The sequence below is a fragment of the Nannospalax galili genome, unplaced genomic scaffold (assembly GCF_000622305.1).
Source record: "Nannospalax galili isolate Female #2095 unplaced genomic scaffold, S.galili_v1.0 scaffold32, whole genome shotgun sequence".
NCBI lineage: Eukaryota > Metazoa > Chordata > Mammalia > Rodentia > Spalacidae > Nannospalax > Nannospalax galili.
In genome coordinates, this window is record NW_008335297.1 from 1127748 (window position 1) to 1150744 (window position 22997).

Genomic DNA, 22997 nt, shown 5'->3' on the forward strand with positions numbered 1-22997 from the left:
CTCTCTCTCTCTCTCTCTCTCTCACACACACACACACACACACACACATACACACATACACACACACACACACACACAAAGGCTAAAAAAAAGAAAAAGAAGACTGTGTCTTGGAGGTGCCTTTTAGGGGAGAGCCTTTTGTGAAACTACTTGCTACTTGAGCAGACCTTGTAGAAGGTGTTGGTCTAGAACTCTGTCAGTTCTGGAGGTAGCCATAATTCTGCTTTTCTCTTGCTTGCAGAACTTCAAAGTGGTGTTGCAAGGTGAAAAACAGTCATTACAGCATTTTCGTTTGATTTAGCCTTAGAACCACTTATTCATGTATTGTCCATTGATTTAACATCAGACAACCATTGAAAAGCTGGTATGTATTTCAAGCTAGCTAAATATAGGCTGTGTTTACAGGCTTGAAAAGCTAATTGGAAATGGCAGCTTGGTATGAAACATGAATAACGTTGAAGAGGTGTGGCTTACAAAGGGTCAGGAGTGTGATTACCCAGGCTAGCATGGCAACTTTGTATGTAAATGAGTTAATTCAAAATTAGAGTATTCTCATTTCTGCTCTTGACTTCCTGATCAAAGTAAACTTGGGAAATGAATAGTCTAATTTAGGTACTTGCTATTAGTGCCACTTTAGCAATTTTCTGAGCACTTAAAGCAGGAATCATGTATGTTGAAAGGTCTGTATTTAATAGCCATTTTAGCTACCATTCAAAGATGGTCTCAATAGAGGTATAAACTAGTTTACAATGTGTCCATTTCCTCTGTTGGCCATTTAATACAATGACACTACTAGTGTCACTGTTTAAAATAAGCCTGTGTAGTGGAGCACAGCCTGCATCTGAAGGTACTGCAACCTATCAAGAATGCAGTGTTTTACATATAACAGGACTGCTGTCTCTTTAGTGCAGCCACAAACCCCTTGATTATCAAAAGTTTTTCATTTACTTATTTTTTAAAATTTTAATTAATTTTTTAATGCGTATGAGTGTTTGGCCTGCCTGTATGTAAATGTACCACATGTGTGCTATGCCCATGGAGGCCAGAAGAGGGTGTCAGATCTCCTGGAACTAGAGCTACCGACAGTTGTTAGCTAGGTCTTCTGCAAGAACAGTCAGTGCTTTTAACCACTGAGCTATTTCTCTAGCCCCTATTTTTTGAGACATGGCCTCAGTATGTAGCTCTGACTGGCCTGGCACTCATTATGTAGACCAGGCTGGCCTTGAATTCATAGAGATCCACCTTCCTTGGCCTCCCAGGTGCTAGGATCATAGGTGTGTGCCCTCATGCTGAGCTAGTTACTTATCCAAGTCATATAGTTCCCAATGAGTGAGAATTAAGATTTTATTAGATTAAAACTTTTTTATTACATTTATTTATTAATTGTTCACGTGCATATGTGTGGAAACTGAGGTATATGTGTATGGCAATCAGAGGCCAACTTTTCTCCTTCCACCATGTGAATTCCAAGGATCAAACTCAGGTCATCAGGCTTGATAGCTTTACCCACTGAGTCATCTTGCTCTGTGTGTGTGTGTGTGTGTGTGTGTGTGTGTGGTGTGTATATTTATATATAGTGTATGTATGTGGGCATGTGGAGGTCAGAGGACAACTTAGAAAAGTTAGTTCTCTCCTTCTGCAATGTTAGTTCTGGGGATTGAACTTAGGTTTTCAGGCTTGGCGAAGGTGCCTTTACCCATTGACTCATTTTGCTGGTCCAGATTGGTTTTTAAATTATTAATTAGAAGTAGATTTTTCTGTTGCACTTAAGACCCATGTGAGCCATTATAGTTACTGTTTGAGAAAACAGCTAAGCTGCTTACATATTTTTTTAATGATACTGTGGTGTGCTCTTGCTTTTTAGGACTTGAATGACTTTAAGGAGATGACAACATGTGTCTTCCCCAGGTAAACCTCTTCAAGAACTCTGTTGAATTTAAAATACTCACTGAGACGTGCACAATACAAAGTTTGCTGTCTGTTGCAGTGATAAACATGACTGGAAGCAACTTGGGGAAGAAAGGGTTTCCTTCATTTATACTTCCAAGGCACAGTCCATTTTTGAGGGAGTCAGGTAGGAAGTTAGCAGAAACTTGGCTATAGGAACCAAAGCACAGACTGTGGAGGAATGCTGCTTACTGACCTGCTCCTCTGACCTGTGCTTAACATGCTTTCTTATATAACCCAGAGCCACCTGCCCAGGGGTGGCACCACCCACATTGGACTGGGTCCTCCTACATCACATAACAACCAAGAAAATGCCTCACAGGGGCTAGAGAGATAGCTTAAGAACACTGACTGCTTTTGCAGAAGACCTGGGTTTGATTCCCAGCACCCACATGGCAGTTAATAACTGTCTATAACTTTTTTTTCCAAGGAGGTCATTTTTTGAGACAGGGCCTCCCTATAGCCCCAGCTGCCTAGAACTCACTATATATGACCTTGAACCCACAGAGATCCACCTGCCTTTGCCTCCTGAGTGCTGGGATTAAAGGCATGTACCACCACGCCCAACTCTCTATAACTTTAGTTCCAGGGAATTCATTGCCCTCTTCTGGCATCTGCAGGTATTGTATACATGTGTTGTACTTACATACATGCCACCAAAACACTTACACACATAAAATAATTAAATAAATCAGGGCTGGAGAGATGGCTCAGTAGGTAAGAGCCACACTTACTGCTCTTCCACGGAACCTGAGTTCAATTCCCAGCAACCATGTCAGGTGACTCATAGCTGCCTGTAATTCCTGCTCAGAAAGGTCTTAACACCTCTGGCTTCGGAGGGCACTTACACTTACCTGCACAACCCACACACAGACACACATAAACACATAATTAAAAATGAAAATAAATTGGACTTGAGAAATGCCTGCTCTTCAGAGGACCCAGGTTTGATCCCCAACATCTACATAGTGGCTGACAACCCTCTGTAACTCTTAGTTTCAGGGGATCTGACACCCTCTTCTGGCTCCTTCAGGCTTTGTACAACATGGGTATATTTTCGTACATGCAGGGAAAATACTCATTTACATAAAATAAAAATAAATAGCCGGGCGTGGTGGCACACGCCTTTAATCCCAGTACTTGGGAGGCAGAGGCAGGCGGATCTCTGTGAGTTCAAGGCCAACCTGGTCTACATAGTGAGTTCCAGAACAGCTGTGGCTATAGGGAGACCCTGTCTCAAAAAGACCAAAAGACAAAAAAAACCAACTTTTTTTGTTGCCGCTTTTTTGAGGCAGGGTCTCCCTGTAGCCCCCAGCTGTCCTGGAACTCACTATGTAGACCAGGCTGGCCTTGAACTCACAGAGATGCACCTGCCTCTGCCTCCCAAGTGCTGGGACTACAGGCCCTACAGGCCTTCACCACTATGCCTGGCTATTTGCTTTTTTTTTTTGGAGACAGGTTCTCCCTGAAGCCCCAGCTCTCCTGGAACTCACGGTGTGGACCAGGTTGGCCTTGAACTCACAAACATCCACCTGCCTTTGCCTCCCGAGTGCTGAGATTAAAGGCATGTGCTACCACACCCAGCTAAAATTTTTTAAAAGTTGAAAAACATTTTTTTTAAATTAATTAAAAAAAAAAAGTCAGGTGGGACTACAGGGAGATCCTGTCTCAAAAAGACCAAAAAAAGAGACAATTCCCTAGAAGTGGTTCCTTCTTCCCTGGTGTATCAAGTTGACATCTGAAGCTATCCAGCACAATCTCCAACTTTGACATAATTGGTTATTTAAATTTATGAATAGTTTTGTCATCTCGTTAAAAATTAGAATTCTGGAACTAGATAGGTGGCTCAGTGGATGGGACCACTGCCTGCTCTTGACTGGGGTTCAGTTCCTAGCACTGACATGATGGCTAACAACCATCCATAATTTTACGCAAGTGGTGTACCTACAATCACGCAAAACACTCATATGCATAAAGTAAAAAGTAAAAAATAAAAAATAAATCAGAATTCTGACTGAGAATGAAAGTAGCTGCTGGCTTCCTTTTCTTACCCTACATCTTGCTATGTGAAGCACTGGTGAAGGGCTTTGCCACCACTCTGTTCTTCATGCATTGTTGACTTGTCCAACTGAGAACAATCTCTTCTCAGTTAAGAACTGAGAGATTCCCTCCCCACCATACACCCTTAATCAGTGCTTGTACCTGGTAGTGTTTCCCACAGTTAGAATTGCATTACATGCTAGTTCATATATGTCGTGTGTCACATGTGTGATAACCATATAGCAGACATATAGCATCTACACAGCAAGATGCTGTTTAGCTCTTTTGAAGAAGGACAGGTGGTGTAGCCAGATAGTTGCTCTTTCATTTAGGTCGTTGCTGTCCCAGCCACCTGTTCACATATATGTGAAAAGAAATCAGTGTAGAGAGAATTTTTACATTGGTCAGTCTCTCCATTAGTATTTCAGATCTTTGTGATAAAATAGTAAGCGTGGGGCTAGAGAGATGGCTCAGCGGTTAAGAGCACTGACTGCTCTTGCAGAGGACCGAGGTTCGATTTCCAGCACCCACATGGCGGCTGCAAACTGTTCTTAGCTCCAGTTCCAGGGGAATACGAAGCCCTCTTCTGACCTCCGCGGCATTGCGTGACATACAGGCAATACACTCATACACATAAAATAAAAATAATAAAGAAAATAAAGAAAAAGAATAGTAAGTGTAAGGGGTGGAGAGATGGATCAGTGGTTAAGAGCACTGACTGCTCTTGCAGAGGACCTGGGTTCGATTCCCAGCACCAATTTGGTGGCTAACAGCCATCAGTAACTCCATTTCCAGGGGATCCGATGCCTTCTGACCTCTGGGGGCATTGTGTGACATGGGTGCACTTACACACATGCAGGCAATACACTCACACACACATAAAATAAAAATAATAAATAGGATATTAAATAAAAAGAATAGTAAGTGTACTACCTTTTCTCAATGCAGTGATGAAATTCCTGTCAAAAATCAGCTTGTGAGGGGATTTATTTTGGCTCACAGTTTGGGGATGCATTCTACCATGATGGGAAAGGAATGGTGGAGTTCACATGCACGAGGACTCCTTACATACCAGCTGACCAGGAAGCAGAGAAAGGAGAATACCACACTTAACTGGCTTTCTCTCCTTTTTATTCAGTGTTGGGACCCCGGATGATAAAGCAGTGCTACCCACATTTAGGCTCGTTCTTCCCTCCTTAGTTAAACCTCTGGAAACTCCCTCAAAGACTGATTGAGAGGTTTGTCTCTTAGTCAAGTTGACAATGAAAATTAACCATCACAGCAAGAAATAGCAGCTAAAGCTTCCCAATGCCGATTTTGGCCCTCATAAGAATTCAGACTGTGCAAACCAGGGTAGTATAGGTGGTTGGGATTTGGGAGGGTTAGACCTGTACCAGTGTTCAAACCACATGAAAATGTAGAAGTGTTTGCCTTACCTTCAAGATGGATATAAACCATACTGTCTTGGGTACAGCAAATCTGGAACTTGTTCCTTTGATGTGCTAGTGTGGACTGTCCTACAGCTATCTGGTGAATGAAGCCCCTGGTGATGGAACTGGGTCCTTAGGCTGATACAGCCTTGATGCCACTGCTGATTCAGACTGGCCAGTGTGCTTTCTTCATCTGTCCACTTTAAAGTGTTTAAGTGTATTTTGGGGTATTTTGTATATTAAGTATATATATTACCTATATATTTTATGTATGAAACAATATTTTTTGTATTTGAGTAAAATACATATTGAATTTTGATAAACATTTTGTTTATTGAAATTTCTTTTGTTTTTAGACTCTTGGATACTAAATTGATGGCCAGCACACAGCCTTTTAAGGTATTATTTAAATCTGAATTATCACTGATAGGCTATAATTTCAACTTTTTAAAAAATTTTTCTTTGAGCCAGAGTCTCACATATGCTCAGGCTGGCCTTCAACATCATCTGTAATTGAGGATAGCCTTGAACTCTTGATCTTCCTGCCCCCATCTCCTATGTGCTGGGATATAAGCTCTGTACTGAACTTTACTTTGAAATTTTTTGTATTACTACTAATAGCTTTGTAATTCTGGTCTATTTAAATGTCATTTCAAATACAGTAAAAAAAATAAATAAATAAATAAAAGAAGAAGGAAAAGAAAGAGATTGGAAAAGGCCAGAACAAATATACCAAAGTGTGAACAGTTGTCTTTGAGTACTAGAATTTTTTTTAAAAAATTTTCCTCTGTTTTTTTGAATGTAAGCTATAAAGTATATAACTTTTCTATTTTACTTTTTAGGACTCACTGTAGTCCAGGCTGACTTCAGATTCATCATTCTCACCCCTCAGCTTCCCCAGTGCTGGGATGACATACGTATGCCACATGGGCTATAATTTATACTTTTTTTTTTTTTTTTTTTTTTTTTTGAGACAGGGTCTCCTTATAGCCCCAGCTGTCCTGGAACTCACTATGTAGACCAGGCTGGCCTCAGACTCACAAAGATCTGCCTGCCTCTGCCTCCCAAGTGCTGGGATTAAAGGCGTGCGCTACCATGCATGGCTAATTTATACTTTTGAATAGTTAACACCTGCAACTAGTTTGTCCTTTATCCATTTCCCCCCTTACCTTACATATTTTGGACTTATTTTCTAATAAAGAAAATTTAAACAAATGTGTAATCATTCAGTGCTTTGTGAAGGATTTCTACACCTGGGTGAGTGGTGTGCTCGGACAGTGCGAGCCTGTGCTGCATCCCCAGCCCAGCAAACCTGGAGGTTCGTTTGTTTTTTTGCCTCGCATAATTTTTTCATTGTTTCACTATTTTGTCCAGGTTGGCCTTAAATTCTCCATCCTCCTGCCTCAGCCTCCCAAGTAACTGGGGTTACAGGTGAGCACCACTGTGCCTGGCTAAGTCTGTGGGTTTTTAACACTGTAGAAACTTTACATTTCATTATACTTCTCATAGAGTGAACCTTGAACTTGCTTCTATTTCACACAGATTAAACAGTGACTTCTGTTCCACTAAAGAACACAAGAGGGCAGCATGAGATATTTTTTTCCTCCATGGTGTCCTGATAGCTCTCCCTAATATATGTTGCTCTGAGATGAAGCGTTGTAATTCTCTGCTTTCTGCCTGCAGGCTATCATTAATAACACATCCCTTGCTGAGTTGGAAAAGCGGTTAAAAGAGACACCTTTCAACCCTCCTAAAGTTGGTAAGAATATCAAATGTGAAAACCTTCAAATTCTTTCTGAAAATTCCTGATACAGTGAAAACCTTCAAATTCTTTGTGAAAATTCCTGATACAGTCTGTAGAAGGTGAGTGAAGTCGCTCTAAAATTGTGTTGCATCATATAGACATTGGCCAAGCTAACTTAGGCCTGGGCTGAATGACTGTTTTCTGACAAAAGATGATGTTCTAATTCTATATCTAGCTCGTGTTAAGAGTTGGATGGATGTTCATTGAGAAGTTGGATATTAAAGCTTCAAGGCTTTTATTTCCTAATATGTGGAGTGGTCTCAAAACTTGAAACATCTTTTCATATGGTGCTTTATTTAAGCAGAGAGAAAGAGTCAGTGATTAATATTTAGGTGTAGAATGAAAATATATGTTCTGTCTCAAAAGCTCAAGACCTAGATTTGTTGATGAAATTAAAGGAGAGTGTACCCTTGTGTCCTCTGAGCTAGTTTAGGCAGTGCAAACGGCATTATTGAGGAAAACCAGAGGTCAGGAGAAACACTTCTTGTGAGAGGGAGGTGTGTTGATATTTGTGGCCACCACACCTGTGTGTTGGGGGGCTGTGTCCTCGGGCCTGTTGGCCTAATTGTGCTGTTGCTCTGTAGTTACCATTCTATTAGCTGTGGCCTGAAAACTTCTGAAGACACTGACAGTAGCACTGATGGTTTAGAAATTGGTAATGGAGGCATTCAGGGGTATGGATCACTTCCCTTTCTGGGTAATAGTCCAAGAAAGGATTCAAGAAGATGTGGGGTGGAGAGAGAGAAGGAACCCCAGGCATTCCATGTAACAATACAATAGAATAATCAGTTTGGGGAGTGAGCTTCAGCTAGTGGTGTTGAGGATCTTACTTAAGAAGCACCATGTTAAAAGACTTTCTTATGAAGCTTCAAGTCTGATATTTAATACTTAAGAAACTAAAGAGGTCTTGCATTCTTATTGGTGTAGAAATACACCAGACACTTCATCATCAATTTCCATTCATGGTTTTGATGCTGTGTTGCAGTGGCCTTTTTGACATTCATTTCCCAAATGATTCTAGGAAATAATTATGAGTAAGAGCTTTATCCTGTCCTGTTATTTACATATCCAACTGTGGTCTCTGGTAGGGAATTTATTCGGGAGCAGTTCACTATCCTCACATCCTCTCAGCATCTGTGGATGTCAGCGTGACTGAGGAGTCATATTATAAAATGATCTTTGTAGTGCAATGGCCCCCTGGGCAGCCTTACAGCAAGTTCTGATCTATTTCAGGAGTTGGGTATGCTGTTGCCTTTAGATTGATGAGCTTAGAAATATTTGTTGAGAGTGGTATTGACTGTGTGCTACCAATGTTGAATTGGAATCTCTTGTTTTGTGGGGAGGGTTACTTGGGATGTTGATAGATAATAGTTAGGGGCATGTACCATATACCAAGCACTGGGGAAGAACTTTACTAACATTGATGCCCCAAAAAGCCTTATGAGGGAAGTTTGATTGTCATTCCCTCTTTGTAAAACTGGATGCTCGGAAGTGAAGTGGCTTGCTCAGGGTCACATAGCTTGTGAGTGATGGAGCAGAGATTCAGATGAGCAAAGTGTGACTCCAAAGTCCTGCTGTGTTTTTAATAGTTTATTATGTTTTTAATGACAAGGTCCAACTTTGTAGCTAAAACTGGCTTAGAACTCACTATTAAGCCTAGGCTGGCCTCATACTTGCGGTGATTCTCCCACCTCTTGTGTCCTAGGTGCTGAGATTACAGGCATGAACCACCATACCCAGCTCAGAATCCTGCTGTTAATCTGTGCTGTGTCCTGTGTATGGGGAAGACCTTCTGTTTCATAACTTTAGGAAGCAAGCACAAGAGGAATAGTTATCAGAAGACAGGAGTTTGCAAATGGCACCCACCAGTATGGGCAGAGAAGGAAATGGAGGCAGTTCTCTGGTCTAAATCAAAGCCCTCATTTTCAGTGACTCTTATCTCATGTTGTAAGATCTCCATCATGTTGTGTAGACAGGATGGAGAAATAGTGTCCCTTGCTTCTTATTTAGGCCCTATCTACAGCGAACAATAATGCAGGTTGCATTTGGCAGGACACCATGCTTACCAGTTTTCGTGTTTTGTGATGCTCTGGGGAAAATTGTTTTCTTCTTTTTGTTTTTCTTTAGAAAGTGCAGAAGGCTTTCCAAGCTATGACACGGCTTCTGAGCAGCTCCATGAGGCAGGTTATGATGCTTACATCACAGGACTGTGCTTCATCTCCATGGCAGATTACCTAGGTACTCTCTATATGTCTTTCTGTCAATAGAGTGAATCTTACCTGTCTCATAACTCAGCTTGCTGTGACAAATGATCATAGACAAGGCTTAGATAGCTGATCTTTATTTCTCATGATTCTGTAGGCTGGAAAAGTCAAGATTAAGGTACTGACACCTGGTTTGCAGACAGCATGTGTCCTACATGGTGGAGAGCAGGGAGGAGGAAGGCTTGGGTCTCTTCTTACAAAGGCACCAGTCCCCTTAATTGCCTCCCAAATAGCTCTTTTCCAGATACCATTGTATTTGGGATTAGGCTTCCACATGGGAATGGGGGGCATGGGGAACGGCAGACTGTGTATCACTGCCATTGCCCCAGAACCTGGCCACCCAGGTAGAAGCAGGAGGGTTTTGAGAGAGAAGCTGAAGGATCTGGGGAGGGGAACACAGAGGAAGGGACTGCTGGCACTTGCCCATTGTGAGGTACCTGGCCTGTGAGATTACCTTTTACCTGTACCATTTGTAACCTATTAAATGTAACATATTTTTTTTGGAGCTTCCAGGCTTTGACTACATGGCTATATGTAATGTCCTGCTTCTCTTCATTAGGTTCTTTACTCGGTCCTTCAAAAATTTGTGTGTCTGCCAGATCAAAACTCATTGAACCCTTTTTTAACAAGTAAGTAATCAGTGGATCATAGCCCCTCAGTTTTCTTAATACTGTGAATGAACTCAGTATCTTGGGATGACTGGGAACTATGGTACATTTTAAACCAAATATTTCTTATTTTTAGTGACTTAGATATTTTTGAAAATAGAAATTGACCTTTTGGGAAATAATTTATTAAATATGCTGGCTTTCAAGGGCATGCCTTTAGTCCCAGCACTCGTGAGGCAGAGGCAGGTGATCTCTGTGAGTTCCAGGCCTGCCTGGTCTGCATATCAAGTTCCAGGCCAGCTGGGGTTTCAGAGTGTCTTAGTTTGTTACTTCATTGCTGTGACAAACTATTCTGACCACTACCAACTTGGGGAGGAAAGGGTTTATTTAGCTTACATATCCCGGGTCACAGTTCAATTGGGAGCCCAAGGTAGAAGAAACTCAGGGCAGGAACCTGGAGGCAGGAGCTGGAGCACAGGCCATGGAGGAATGCTGCTTATTGGCTTGCTCTCCTGGCCCCTGCTCAACCTGCTTTCTTATTCAACACAGGCCTACTTGCCCAGGGGTGGCACCACCCACAATGTGCTGGGCCCTCCCACATCACACAACAATCAAGAAGATGCCTCACAGACATGGCCACAGGCCAGTCCAATGAAGGCAATTCCCCAGTTGAGGCTCCCTCAACCCAGGTGTGTCAAGTTGACACTAAAGCTATCCAGCACACAGGGAGACCCTGTCTCAAAAACGAAAACAAAGGGGCTGGAGAGATAGCTCAGTGGTTAAGAGCACTGGTTGCTCTTACAGAGGACCTGGGTTTGGTTCCCAGCACCCACATGATGGCTAATAGCCATCTGTAACTCCACTTCCAGGGGCTCTGATGCCATCTTCTGACCTCCTTGGGCATTGCATGACATGGGTGCACTTGCATACATGCAGGCAATACACTCCTACATCTAAAATAAAAATAATAAATATTTTTAAAATCCCAAAACAATACAAAAAAAGAAAAGAAAGAAAACACTGCCAAAGGTAGTATGTCTCTTCTAAGTCACAAAAGCTGGTGGTTTGGCATTTAAATTACCTTTAAGGGAGGCTTGTGTATATAGTTAAACCCATCCCTTAGTGAGCTTCACATACCTGATATTATTTATACTTGCATTATTAAGTGATTACATACTGTTTCTAAGAAGATGTTAGGATAGTGTGTGAGGTCTTGATTGTCACTGTTCCTTCACTGGCCCTCTATCTCTTTTTTGTTTTGTGGTACTGAAGATTGAATTTAGGGTCTCACACATATCAGGTAAACATTCTACCATTGATCCCATCTGAGTAGATCTGAGTGAAGGAAAAGCTCACTCCCACATTCTGCATTGTCTTAAGGAGTCAGTACAATTTATGAAGAAGTCTCCTGCCTAGAGCATTTTTCAAGATCTCAATTGTTATTTCCAATTGTGGTTTGTGCTTGCTTGGCAAGGTTGAGATTAACGTTATGGATATGACCCTCAAGCAGCCCAGTTTGGCTCTATGCCATATCCCTAAACCTTCATCTTGGGGCCAGCTCTCTTACAGGGTTGGTATTGGATTCTGTGTGTGCCAGACAGAGTGAGGCAGCCCACATCGATCACTGCCACTGTGAGAAATAGCTGTTTCAGCGTTGGGGCAGTTACATCATTTCCTGATGTTATGTATAGCACATTACAATCCTATCATGGCTTTACCGGATAGGATACCATTTCCTAGGATATCTATGTAAATGCTAGCTCCATGGTGCTGTGTTTATCAAGCACTAGAAATAGCTGCTAATTCCAAACGTTCTGGACTGGAATTGTCAGAGTTGGTGAATTCTTCCATACTGTGGCTTCCTTTTATCTTTTTTAAAAAATTTTATTTATTATTTTTATTTTATGTATATGTGTGTATTGCCTGCATGTAGGTAATTGCACCTATGTTGTGCAATGCCTGCAGAGGACAGAAGAGGCTGTTGGATCCCCTGGGACTGGAGTTTTGAACAGTTGTTCGCTGCCATGTGGGTGCTGGGATTCGAACCTTGGTCTTTTGCAAGAACAACTAGTGTTCTTACTGCTGAGCCATCTCTCCAGCCCCTTTATCTTTTTTTTTCCCTTCTATTTTTTTCTACTTTCTCTGGAAGTTCAGAGATAATATGTTTGATGTTAAGATCTCTTCCAAAGTAGATGGGGTAACAGTGTGATGTGTAGTAGAAAATTAAGTTGCATTGTTCTGCATGGAAAATGAATTGTGCTAGTCCCTGAGTCTTTGGGGTCCAGTTCTATAAAGGTGAAGAATTTTCTTATCTCTTACTTTGGAATAGTGTTTATTTTTGTCATTAAAATTTATTTTTATTTTATGTGATTGAGTGCATTGCCTATATGCCTATAAGTATACCACATGCGTGCAGTGCCTTTGAAGGCCAAAAGAGGGCATTTGATTCCCTGGAACTGGAGTTACGGACAGTTGTTAGCTGCCATATAGGTGCTGGGAACTGCACCCAGGTCCTGAGCCTTTCCAGCCCAGCTGGGCCATGTACCCTGCCCCATCTTTGTGATTCTTCAGAAATCTATGCCATAGACCATGGAAGCTGCAGGTGTGATTTAAATTGTGACCATTCCTTACTTGTTTTTTTTTTTTTTTCCCGGTCTTTTTGAGATAGGGTCTCCCTGTAGCCCCAGCAGGCCTGGAACTCTCTGTGCAGACCAAGTTGGCCTGGAACTCACAGAGAACACCTGCCTCTCCTTCCTGAGTGCTGGGATTAAAGGTGTGTACCACCACACCTGGCAACAATCTTATTTCTTTACTAAATTCCACTCCTTATAAAATCAGGTGGATAAAAATTGAGTCAGGTGGAGGCCACTAGTTTCTCAGTTATATATGTGCCCAACACATAAAACAATGAAGAATAACTTGATTAAAGAGCTTAGTTAAGATGTTCTGTATTTCCACATCAGTCTAATACTGTGCAACACTGTTATTCAGAAGAACCTGACTGGTTGTGATGGCACATACCTTTAGTCCCAGCACTCAAGCCAACCAGCACTATATAGTATGACTCTTTCTAAAAAAACCAAAAAAATCAAAACTAAAATTAAAAAAAGAGCAAAATAAATTTTAGCCAGGCATAGTTGCACACACCTTTGGTCCCAGCACTCAGGAGGCAGAGGCAGGAGGATCTCTGTGAGTTTGAGGCAAGCCTGGTTTACTTAGCAAGTTCCAGGCTAGCTGGGGCTACAGGGAGACCCTGTCTACAAAATACAACACAAGACAACACAAAACAACCAAAAGAACCAGAACAACAAAAGAACCTGACAAAGCCAAGTGTGTTGGCTCATGCCTGTAATCTCAGGGCTCAGGAGACTGAGATGAGGGGATTGCCATGACTTTGGGACTAGCTCAGGGCCACATAGTAAGTTCTAGGCCAGTTGAGCTACAGTGTGAGATCCCCTTGCAAACAAAAACAAAATTAAAAAAGAAAGAACTGGTTGATGATACATATAGTTTCATTTTCATTTTGAATAAGTCTATTCAAAAAAAATTTTTTTCCCCTGAGGTCTAAATACATACAAAAATACTTAAACAGGAGATGAGACAGGCATCCTCCTAGATTTTGCACTGAAAATTTGAATTTTTGGTCTATTTTTTCTTACACGTATAAGAAAATTTTTTTTCTTTATATTTGAAGAGAAAACAATTTAAATAGAATGCAAACTGGAGAGTAGTGTTCCCATGTTACAAGACCTGGGTCCACTGCAGCCACGCTTTCATGACCCATCTGCTTCTTTTTTGTGTCTCCTGCTTAATATTGACCTTGTTCTTACTTATTTGCAGGTGTGATTTATGACAGTAAACCTGAATCATGTCATTTTTCAATATTACTTCTGTATATAAACACGCAACATTTGTCCTCAACATTAGCTCATGATGTTAGAAAAATACTTGTTACTGAAAGTCAATTAATTTCATTGTTATTTTATTGTTTAATTAATTAATTATTTAATTAATTAATTTTGAGACTATATTGCCTATAGCCTAGGCTGGCTTCAGACTTGCTGTGTAGCCCAAGTTGACCTTGAACTTCAATTTTCCTGTCTCCATCTCCCAGGTCAATTCATTTTTATAGCAGCTTTTCTAAATGTAAGCTTTACCAAACTATCATAAATTTCAGTGGACATCAAACTATGCACGAGTACACCCTACAAATAGTATTTTTTTTTGCTTCCATCAGATTTATGTTTTAGAGTAAAGCTTGGAGTAGGCTGGAGAGATGACTCAGCGGGTAAAGGCACTTGTTGCACATGCCTGGCAACTTGAGTTTGAGTCCTGGGTCCCACGTAAAGGTGGAAGGAGAGAACTAACTCAACAAAATTGTTCTCTGACCTCCACACACATGCTGTGACGTGCATGCGCATATGTATAGAACATGTGCACACATAATAATAATTCAGGATTTTTTAAAAAGGAAAAAGGAAAGGTAAACATTGAGTGGGAATAAATTCCACCTATTTCTGCTTTAAATTTTTTTTTTTTTTCTTTTTGGTGTTAGGGATTGAACCCAGCATTTCATGTGTGCTAAGCGTCATATGCCTTACCCCTGAGCTACATCCCCAGCCTGTAAGGTGTGGTGTATATGGGTGTATATGTATATATTTCTGAAATGGGTCTTACTGTGTTGCCCAGGCTGGTCTGAACTCCTAAGTTCAAGCAATCCTCTTTCTTTAGCCTCCAAAGTAGCTGGGCCTACAGGTGCATGCCACCATGCCTAGCTCTGTATTATTTTTTAAAAGTAGTATTTAGTAGTATCAGTTATACTTTGGGGAGAAGCTTTATTTATTAAAATTTTTTGGAGGAGATAGGGTCTTACTATGTAGCCCAGGATGGCCTGAAGCTTGCAATTCTCCTGCCTTCACCTTCTGAATGTTAGGATTACAGGAATGTATCATCAGACCTTGACCTTGACCTTGGGGAAGCCTGAATTAGAATATCCCAAAACAACTTGTATTTGAGCAGTATTAAAAGATTAGAAGATGGGTATTTTCTAAGCCAGGCTTGTGTAGAACAAATATCCTTAGAGAGTCTCACATGTTGCCATTTTACTGTGTTCATGGCCTGGGTGCCTCTGACAAACTTCCTTGCTGTGTTGGTGTCAGGTTTAGAGTCAAAGAGAATTGAGGCATTGGCAGTCAGGGTCAGTGGCTGCTCACAGTGGGCTGCGTGCAACGTCCTCTTTGTTTGTGTTGGAGACTCTCTGGTCAGAAAATGATTTATTTTGTTTTATAACCTTGGTCCATTTTAATCAATGCATGGAAAGACAGTCTTAGAGAAGATACTTTGGTCAAATCCTTTTAGGCTAGAAAGAGCTAAAAATATTCTCTACTTTCACTTTTATTGTACCACAGAAAGCACAAAGTCTGACTTTTGCCTTATATTTTATTAACAGCCATCTGTCTCTGCAAGACACCTTGAACTCTTGTAGATAACCTTTTATGAAGGTTTTTTGGGGTAAGGTTATTTTCATTTACCTCAGTTCTTAGAAAGAGGAAGGAAAAGAACACATCTTCTGACTTCTTTGTAAGAGAATTTAAACGAGAAAGGAACATGCCTGCAGTTTACTGTACAGTGGCTCTTGTCCAAGTTGAGGTGTTCTGAGTCTAAACAGGATTCCTCACAGAATCTTGGCCCTCCTGAGATGACCCTGCTTGGTGTTCTTTCTGAGCTACTGATGGAAGGCACATGCGTCAGAAAGAACAACATGCATTTGCAAAATTTGTTCTCTAAAATGGAGGTAAACTGCTTGCCTTCTATGGAGGTGGGATTCCCTAGATGTGAAAGGACTTCCCTAGTTCCTGGAACTTCATAGTTTCCCATTATGTATTGTTTTCTTTTCTGGAAATAATGAGGAACAGGGGAGACTGAGAAGATATATCAGCGAATACAGAATTTCTACTAGGAGTAAGTTCAAGGACTCCGTTGTATGTCTGTGTGATTGAAGCTAATGACAGTGTATTGTATCCCTGAAAACTGAGTGGATTTTTAGTGTTCTCTCCACAAGAAAAAAAGTATGTAAAATAGTGTATATGTTAACCAGTTTGATGCAGGCATTTCATTGTGTATATGTATTTCAAAACATGTTGTAATAAGTGTAATATTTATTTGTTAATTAAGAATAGTTGGGCTGGGCGTGGTGGTGCAGGCCTGTAGTCCCAGCAGTTGGGAGGCAGAGGCAAGGCGGATCTCTGTGAGATCAAGGCCAGCCTAGTCTACGTAGTGAGTTCCAGGCCAGCTGGGACTAAAGGGAGACCCTGTTTCAAAAAGACCAGGAAAAAAAAAAAAAGGAAGAGGCTGGAGAGATGGTTCAGTGGTTAAGAGCACTGGCTGCTATTGCAGAGGACCTAAGTTCATTTCCTAGCACCCACATTGCAGCTAACAACTGTCCATAACTCCAGTTCCAGGGGGATCCTTCCTCTGTTCCTTCCTCCTTCTGTGCCTCCCTCCCTCCTTCCTTCCCTTCTTTCCTTCCTTTCTCTTTAAAAATTTTTTGAAGTTTATTTTTGTTTTTATGTGTGTGAGTGTTTTTCCTGTATGTATGTAAGTGTACCCATGCATGTAATGCCCATGGAAGCCAGAAGGGGAACTGAACCTGGGTTTGTTTGTTTATTTATTTACTTATTACTGTATTGGGAGGGGCTGTGAGTGCACATTTACCACAGTGTATGCGTGGAGGCCAGGAAAACTTTCAGGAGTTGATTCTCTTCCACTTTTATATGGATTCTGTGGCTTGAACTCATGTTTTCAGGCTTGTGCAGCAAGCACTTTTACATCAGCCTTACGTTTTTCTTATTGCTTGTATATGTGTGCTCAAAATTTATCATCAAAATAAATTTAAACTGAAGGATTACAGGAAAACAAAATAGTGAAGTTCAGAACCCTACTTTCTTTCTTCTAGCCCTCTCACTGGGAATAGAGCACTTCACTGGTACAACTACCATTCTTGCCCAGCAGTATGTGTGGTCAAGGTTGCTAGTGGATTGGTACACACCTGTCTCTCTGGAGCCTGCCTGCTTAGCTGCCAAGGAAGCTCTGCTTCATGTTCTCCTGGGCTTCCTCCGTCACACAGAGGAGCCTTTGTGTGTTTTCTTAATTCCACCTCCTCCTTGGGACTTGCAGCTTCACAAGATTGCTTTCTATCTGAATTTAAGAGTTAAGAAGCCTTTTGATTGATTCTTGGAGACTTTCCCACTTAAGAATACTGAGGAGCATTGTAATGCTGAGTTCCACCCCAGCTCTCACCCTCTGTTTCCTGCGTTGATTTCCACCCCAGCCCTCACCCTCCGTTTCCTGCATTGAGTTCCACCCCAGCCCTCACCCTCCGTTTCCTGCATTGAGTTCCACCCCAGCCCTCACCCTCCGTTTCCTGCATTGAGTTCCACCCCAGCTCTCACCCTCTGTTTCCTGCGTTGATTTCCACCCCAGCCCTCACCCTCCGTTTCCTGCATTGAGTTCCACCCCAGCTCTCACCCTCCGTTTCCTGCGTTGAGTTCCACCCCAGCTCTCACCCTCTGTTTCCTGTGTTGAGTTCCACCCCAGCTCTCATCCTCCGTTTCCTGTGTTGAGTTCCACCCCAGCTCTCACCCTCCGTTTCCTGTGTTGAGTTCCACCCCAGCTCTCACCCTGTTTCCTGCGTTGAGTTCCACCCCAGCTCTCATCCTCTGTTTCCTGGGTTGAGTTCCACCCCAGCTCTCATCCTTTATTACCTGTGTGATCCAGGCAAGTTACTTACCTTTCTGTACCTCAGCTTCCTCATCTATAAATTGCTACTGTTAGGATTGGTGAGGTAGGATGATTGTGGGGCTGAAATGAAAGTGTGAACGGTGTGCAGTGCCTGGCACATCATGGGCCTGTCAGCTTGTCACCACTGCTATTACTGGGATGAAGTTTATACTGAGAGTCAGATCTTCTGAACAGGTGCTGAAGCAAAAGGAGAGCTGTTTGGTTTTCATGGAAGAACTGTATAATTGTGCCTATGGCCCTGTCCACATCCTTTAAATAGGACTTTGTACTGAATTATGAGTATTGACCAGAAAGTGGGGGACAGAAAACATTGCTTGTAAACAAATGATGTTTAGTGAGAAGACTTGGATAGTTGTCTTTTCTTTTTTTCTTTTCTTTTTTTTTTTTTTTTTTTCTTTTTGAGACCGAATCTCCCTTTAACCCAGCTGGCCTGGAACTCACTATGTCGGACAGACTGGCCTTGAACTCACAGAGATCCACCTGCCTCTGCCTCCTGAGTGCTGGGATTAAAGGCATGTGCTACCATGCCTGGCCTGGATGGTTGTCTTTTTCATTTGTATTTGTTTTTCCCTTTAGAGGTGTGCAGTTGTACCTTCATCTAGTAGTGGCTGTGTAGCATTTTCTATGGTAGCTGTTTTTTAAAAATATTTCATTTACTTTTATTTTATGTGTATGAATGTTTTGCCTGCATGTCTGTAAGTACACCATGTGTATGCAGTGCTGGCAGAGGCCAGAAGAGGACATTAGATCCTCTGGAACTGGAGTGACACATGGTTGTTAGCTTTGATGTGGATGCTAGAAACTGAACTTGGGTCCTCTGCAAGAGCAGCCAGTGCTCTTAACCACTGTCTTAACCCCTGAGCCATATCTCCATCCCCTTCAGTGGTAGTTTTTACAGGGCAAGGGCAGTAAGGAATTCATATCCACTGAGTGACCTGATAGAGGCTATTTCCTTCCTTCCTTCCTTCCTTCCTTCCTTCCTTCCTTCCTTCCTGCTAGAAACTGAACTTGGGTCCTCTGCAAGAGCAGCCAGTGCTCTTAACCACTGTCTTAACCCCTGAGCCATATCTCCATCCCCTTCAGTGGTAGTTTTTACAGGGCAAGGGCAGTAAGGAATTCATATCCACTGAGTGACCTGATAGAGGCTATTTCCTTCCTTCCTTCCTTCCTTCCTTCCTTCCTTCCTTCCTTCCTTCCTTCTGTCTTTTTGAGACAGGGTCTCTATAGACCAGGCTGGCCTGGAACTCAGAGAGCTACCTGCCTCTGCCTCCTGAGTGCTGGAATTAAAGGAGTGTACCACCATGCCTGGCTGCTTTTTCTTTTTTAAAAAAAAAAAAATTTTTATTGAGATATAAATTCAGCTGTAATATACAGTTCACCCTTTTAAAGTGTATAATTTAATGCTTTGGCATATAAAGTTCATTAAAAATTTTGTGTTGTCCGTATCGATGTGTCTATGTGTGGGTCTGAGCTCCACAGCACACTTGTAGTGGTCAGAGGACAACATTCAGGAGTGTGTTCTCTGCTCCTACACTGTATGTGTTCTGGGGATCAAACTCATGTCAAGCTTGAGTGGCAAACCTTATACCCTCTTGAGTTGTCTCACCAGCCCTGATGTTAATTTTTTAAAAATTTGGTAGCCATAAATAGCATAACTTTGATCATCTTACCATTTAAGTGTACAGCTTAGAGTTATTAATTACATTTACAATATCAAGGAACCACACCACCCTCTAATTCTATTCCCTTAGCAGAACCCTTAAGCAGCAACTTCCCGCTCTTTCTCTCCTGCAGCCTCTGATCTATTCTCCATCTCTGTGAACACGTCCTTTGATGGCTTGTTAGGGGGCCAATGTATTGCTTCAGTGAGATTTTAATGTGTTAAGACCATTGACATTTTAGAAGCATCAGGAATATTTTATTTTATAATTGCACTGCTGTCTTACGTAGGAGTTCCTTCTTGAACCCCAAACCTTCATGATGCATAGATGTGTGTTTGTGAGACTATCTCTCTGAGATTGGCTTGTGAGCAGTACAGCAGGGGTGAAGAGAGGTAGCACTGGGTGCGGTGGTAGGGGGCATCTGCTGGACATGAGTCATGTCACTCGGGTGGAACACTTGTCTTTACTGAAGCACATATGAAAGGAGATGCTAAATGTCCCTGGTAGGGTAGATGTGGGTCCTTGGTATGTGTACAGCACTGGGTAGGTATACAGAGGACCTAGTTGTTATTGCAGTTTACACCATAGTGAATGCCAAGAAAATAATGTGAGTTCAATTTTTCCCACCATTATGGGCTTTGTGAGAAACAAAGTGGGAGGTGAGAACTGAGAAGAGTGCCCTCTGTGGGCTGTAACTCCCTCTTTGTGGACAGGAGCAAAGAGGCACCAGTACATGATGCCAGTATTTTTTATAGAGGTCCTCTTAAGAAAATACTTTTAATGTTGGGAGTAGAACCCAGTCCTCTCACATGCTAATCATTTGCCCTTGATTTTGCCTGTCCCTCCCCATTCGTTTGAGACTGGTCTCATGTAGGCCAGGCTGTCCTTGAGCTCTGATTTCCTGTCTTAGCCTCCCAAGTACAGCATTGCAGTCATTCACTACTATACCCAACTTCCCTTAATTTATCTTAATTTAAAAGGCCTTGATGAAGCCAGGCATGGTGGCACATGCCTTTAATCCCAGCACTTGGGAGGCAGAGGCAGGCAGATCTTTGTGAGTTCGAGGCCAGCTTGGGCTACATAGTGAGTTCCAGGCCAGCTGGGGCTACAGGGAGATCCTGTCTCAAAAAGACAAAATAAATAAAAGGCCTTGATGCAGAGCTTTGCTGTGAACAAGAAGAAAATACCTCCTCTGCATGCTAGTTGCACTCATGTGCATTGAGCCTTACGATGCTGGTGAGTCTGTGTAAGCTGGACGGTCATGGTGATGACTGAAGCCAGGCCAGGGTGGGCAGTACAGAAGCAAGTCCCTAACACTGGGTGTCATGGGACCCTTCTTCCTATTGGCTGACTGTCCCAAGAACATGCCGGCAGCACAGATGTTTTAGTGAAGTCTTCTGCCTGAAAGTGCATCTAGTTCCAAATAGGAAGCATGACTCATAAACTGGCTGAACCTGGACATGGGACTTTGGTAGATGTTAACCTTTAGTCATAGAGAGCTTGAGAAATAAACTTTAAATAAAATGGAGTCCCTTTTCAGCCTTTTCAGATTGTGCAGATTTGGAGTTAAGCACTCATAGAGGAGGAAAATCACAGCATTGCAAATGCTCAGAGTAGCTTCCAGCTTCAGGAGGCCCAGGGTTATTTTTTTTCTCAAGTTTACAAAATGTATGTTTTTTTAAAAAATATTTTATTTATTATTTTTATTTTATGTGTATGCCTGTATTACGTGCATGTAGGTAAGTGGACCCATGTTGTGCCATGCCCGCTCAGGACAGAAGAGTCTGTCAGATCCCCTGGAACTGGAGTTATGGACAGTTGTTAGCTGCCATGTGGGTGCTGGGATTCAAACCTGGGTCTTCTGCAAGAACAGTCAGTGTCCTTAACTGTTGCACTATCTCTCCAGCAGCCCTGCATTTCACTCAGAATAGTACTCGCATCATTTATGGTACACTCCCCTACATCCCCCACCGCTACCTTCTGCTTGCTAGGATCTTGTATATACCCCAGGCTGGCCTTGAATTCTTCATGCATCAGCCTCCTGCTTGCATCACCATGCTGGCTGTGAAAGCGGCTTAGTACACTGTTCTTCATTAAGAGAAAAGACGAGCATGTCTTGGGCACACTGATACTGTTTTTCTTAAGTCTGGTTTTTAGTACTTGGTTTTAGTGCTTGTTTCTGTGGCTTCTTCAGAAAAGGAATGCTTCCCTCAAGTTGGTGTCTTGTCTAATTCTACCTTGCACTCTTGGTTGGGGGCTGAGGAGATGGTTCGGTGGGAAAAGAGCTTGCTGTGCAAGCATGAAAACCTGAGTTCAGAGCCCCAGCACTCATTTAAAAATATGGAAATAGTGGCACATGCTTATGATCCCAACTCTGGAAGACAGAGACAGAAAGATCCCAAGGCTTGCTGGCCAGCCAGTCTAGTCATTTGGTGAACCCCAGGTTAAGTGAGAGACCCTGTCTGGAAAAAGAAGTTGGAGAGTGATTGAGGAAGACACCAGACACTCACATGGGTACATTGATGTGCAGGAGAGGCAGTATTGAGGGATAGGTAAATCCGTTCTGTAGCTTTACCAATAGTCTGCTTTTTAAAGAACTATTACGAAGTTCCCCCTAGCATCCTCTACCTAAATGAGCCAGTCCTGTGGACTTGGGCTGAGCTGGTCTGTGTTCTAGTGTTGTATATGCTCTGACTGCTTTAGAGCACATTTTCCTCTCACTTCACTTAACCATTACAATAAAAAAGTAATTTGTTGAGGTGGAAAGAAATCCATCAACCCCCAGATGCTTATTGAAACAGCTTGCCTCCTCCATAGTGAGGATTATATTAAATGTCCTGTTGTGGACATAAGAAATTACTGCAAGCTTGGTGGCCTAAAACAGCAGAGATTTATTCTCTCACAGTTTGAAGGCCCATGTTCCAAATCAAGGTATCAGCAGAGCTGCGCTCGCTCTAGCTCCTAGTGACCGCTGGTATTCTGGTATTTCTTTACTTGTGGCCACATCACTCTAACCTCTGTAACCATGGCCCCAGAGTACCACCTCTTCTCTGAATGTTTATCTCTCTGCCTCTTAAAACCTCATCTGATGGGATTTAGGGCTCAGATGAATAATCCAGAATAATCTTACAATAAGGTTACTAATTTATTATTTCATGCGTATGAGTGCACTCATATTGTGCAATGCCCACGGAAGTCAGAAGAGGGTGTCAAATCTGGAACTGGAGTTACAGATGGTTGTTAGCTGCCATGTGGGTTTTAGGAACTGAACCCAGGTCCTCTGCAAGAGCAACTGGTGATTTTAACCATTAAACCATCTATCTCTCCAGCCCCTAGCATTTAATTTGTAATGTTCAAAGGTAAGCAGTGTACTCTAAGAAATGTAGCCCAGGGACTGGGGAGATGGCTCAGAGTTATGGTAAGAGCCCATGTAAAAGCTGGCT

At 42.1% G+C, this 22997-nt stretch overlaps 1 protein-coding gene across 4 annotated transcripts in view; it reads left to right on the forward strand.

Annotated features, from left to right (window-relative positions):
• Parn (poly(A)-specific ribonuclease) overlaps positions 1-22997 on the forward strand; it is a 219066-nt gene that overhangs the window by 47493 nt on the left and 148576 nt on the right. For all 4 annotated transcript variants that reach the window (XM_029561999.1, XM_029561998.1, XM_029561997.1 and 1 more), the window contains 5 exons: positions 1865-1908; positions 5774-5816; positions 7101-7176; positions 9349-9459; positions 10045-10114. In XM_029561999.1, the coding sequence (XP_029417859.1) occupies positions 1865-1908; positions 5774-5816; positions 7101-7176; positions 9349-9459; positions 10045-10114 (344 nt within the window). The remainder of the gene's footprint in view (positions 1-1864; positions 1909-5773; positions 5817-7100; positions 7177-9348; positions 9460-10044; positions 10115-22997) is intronic.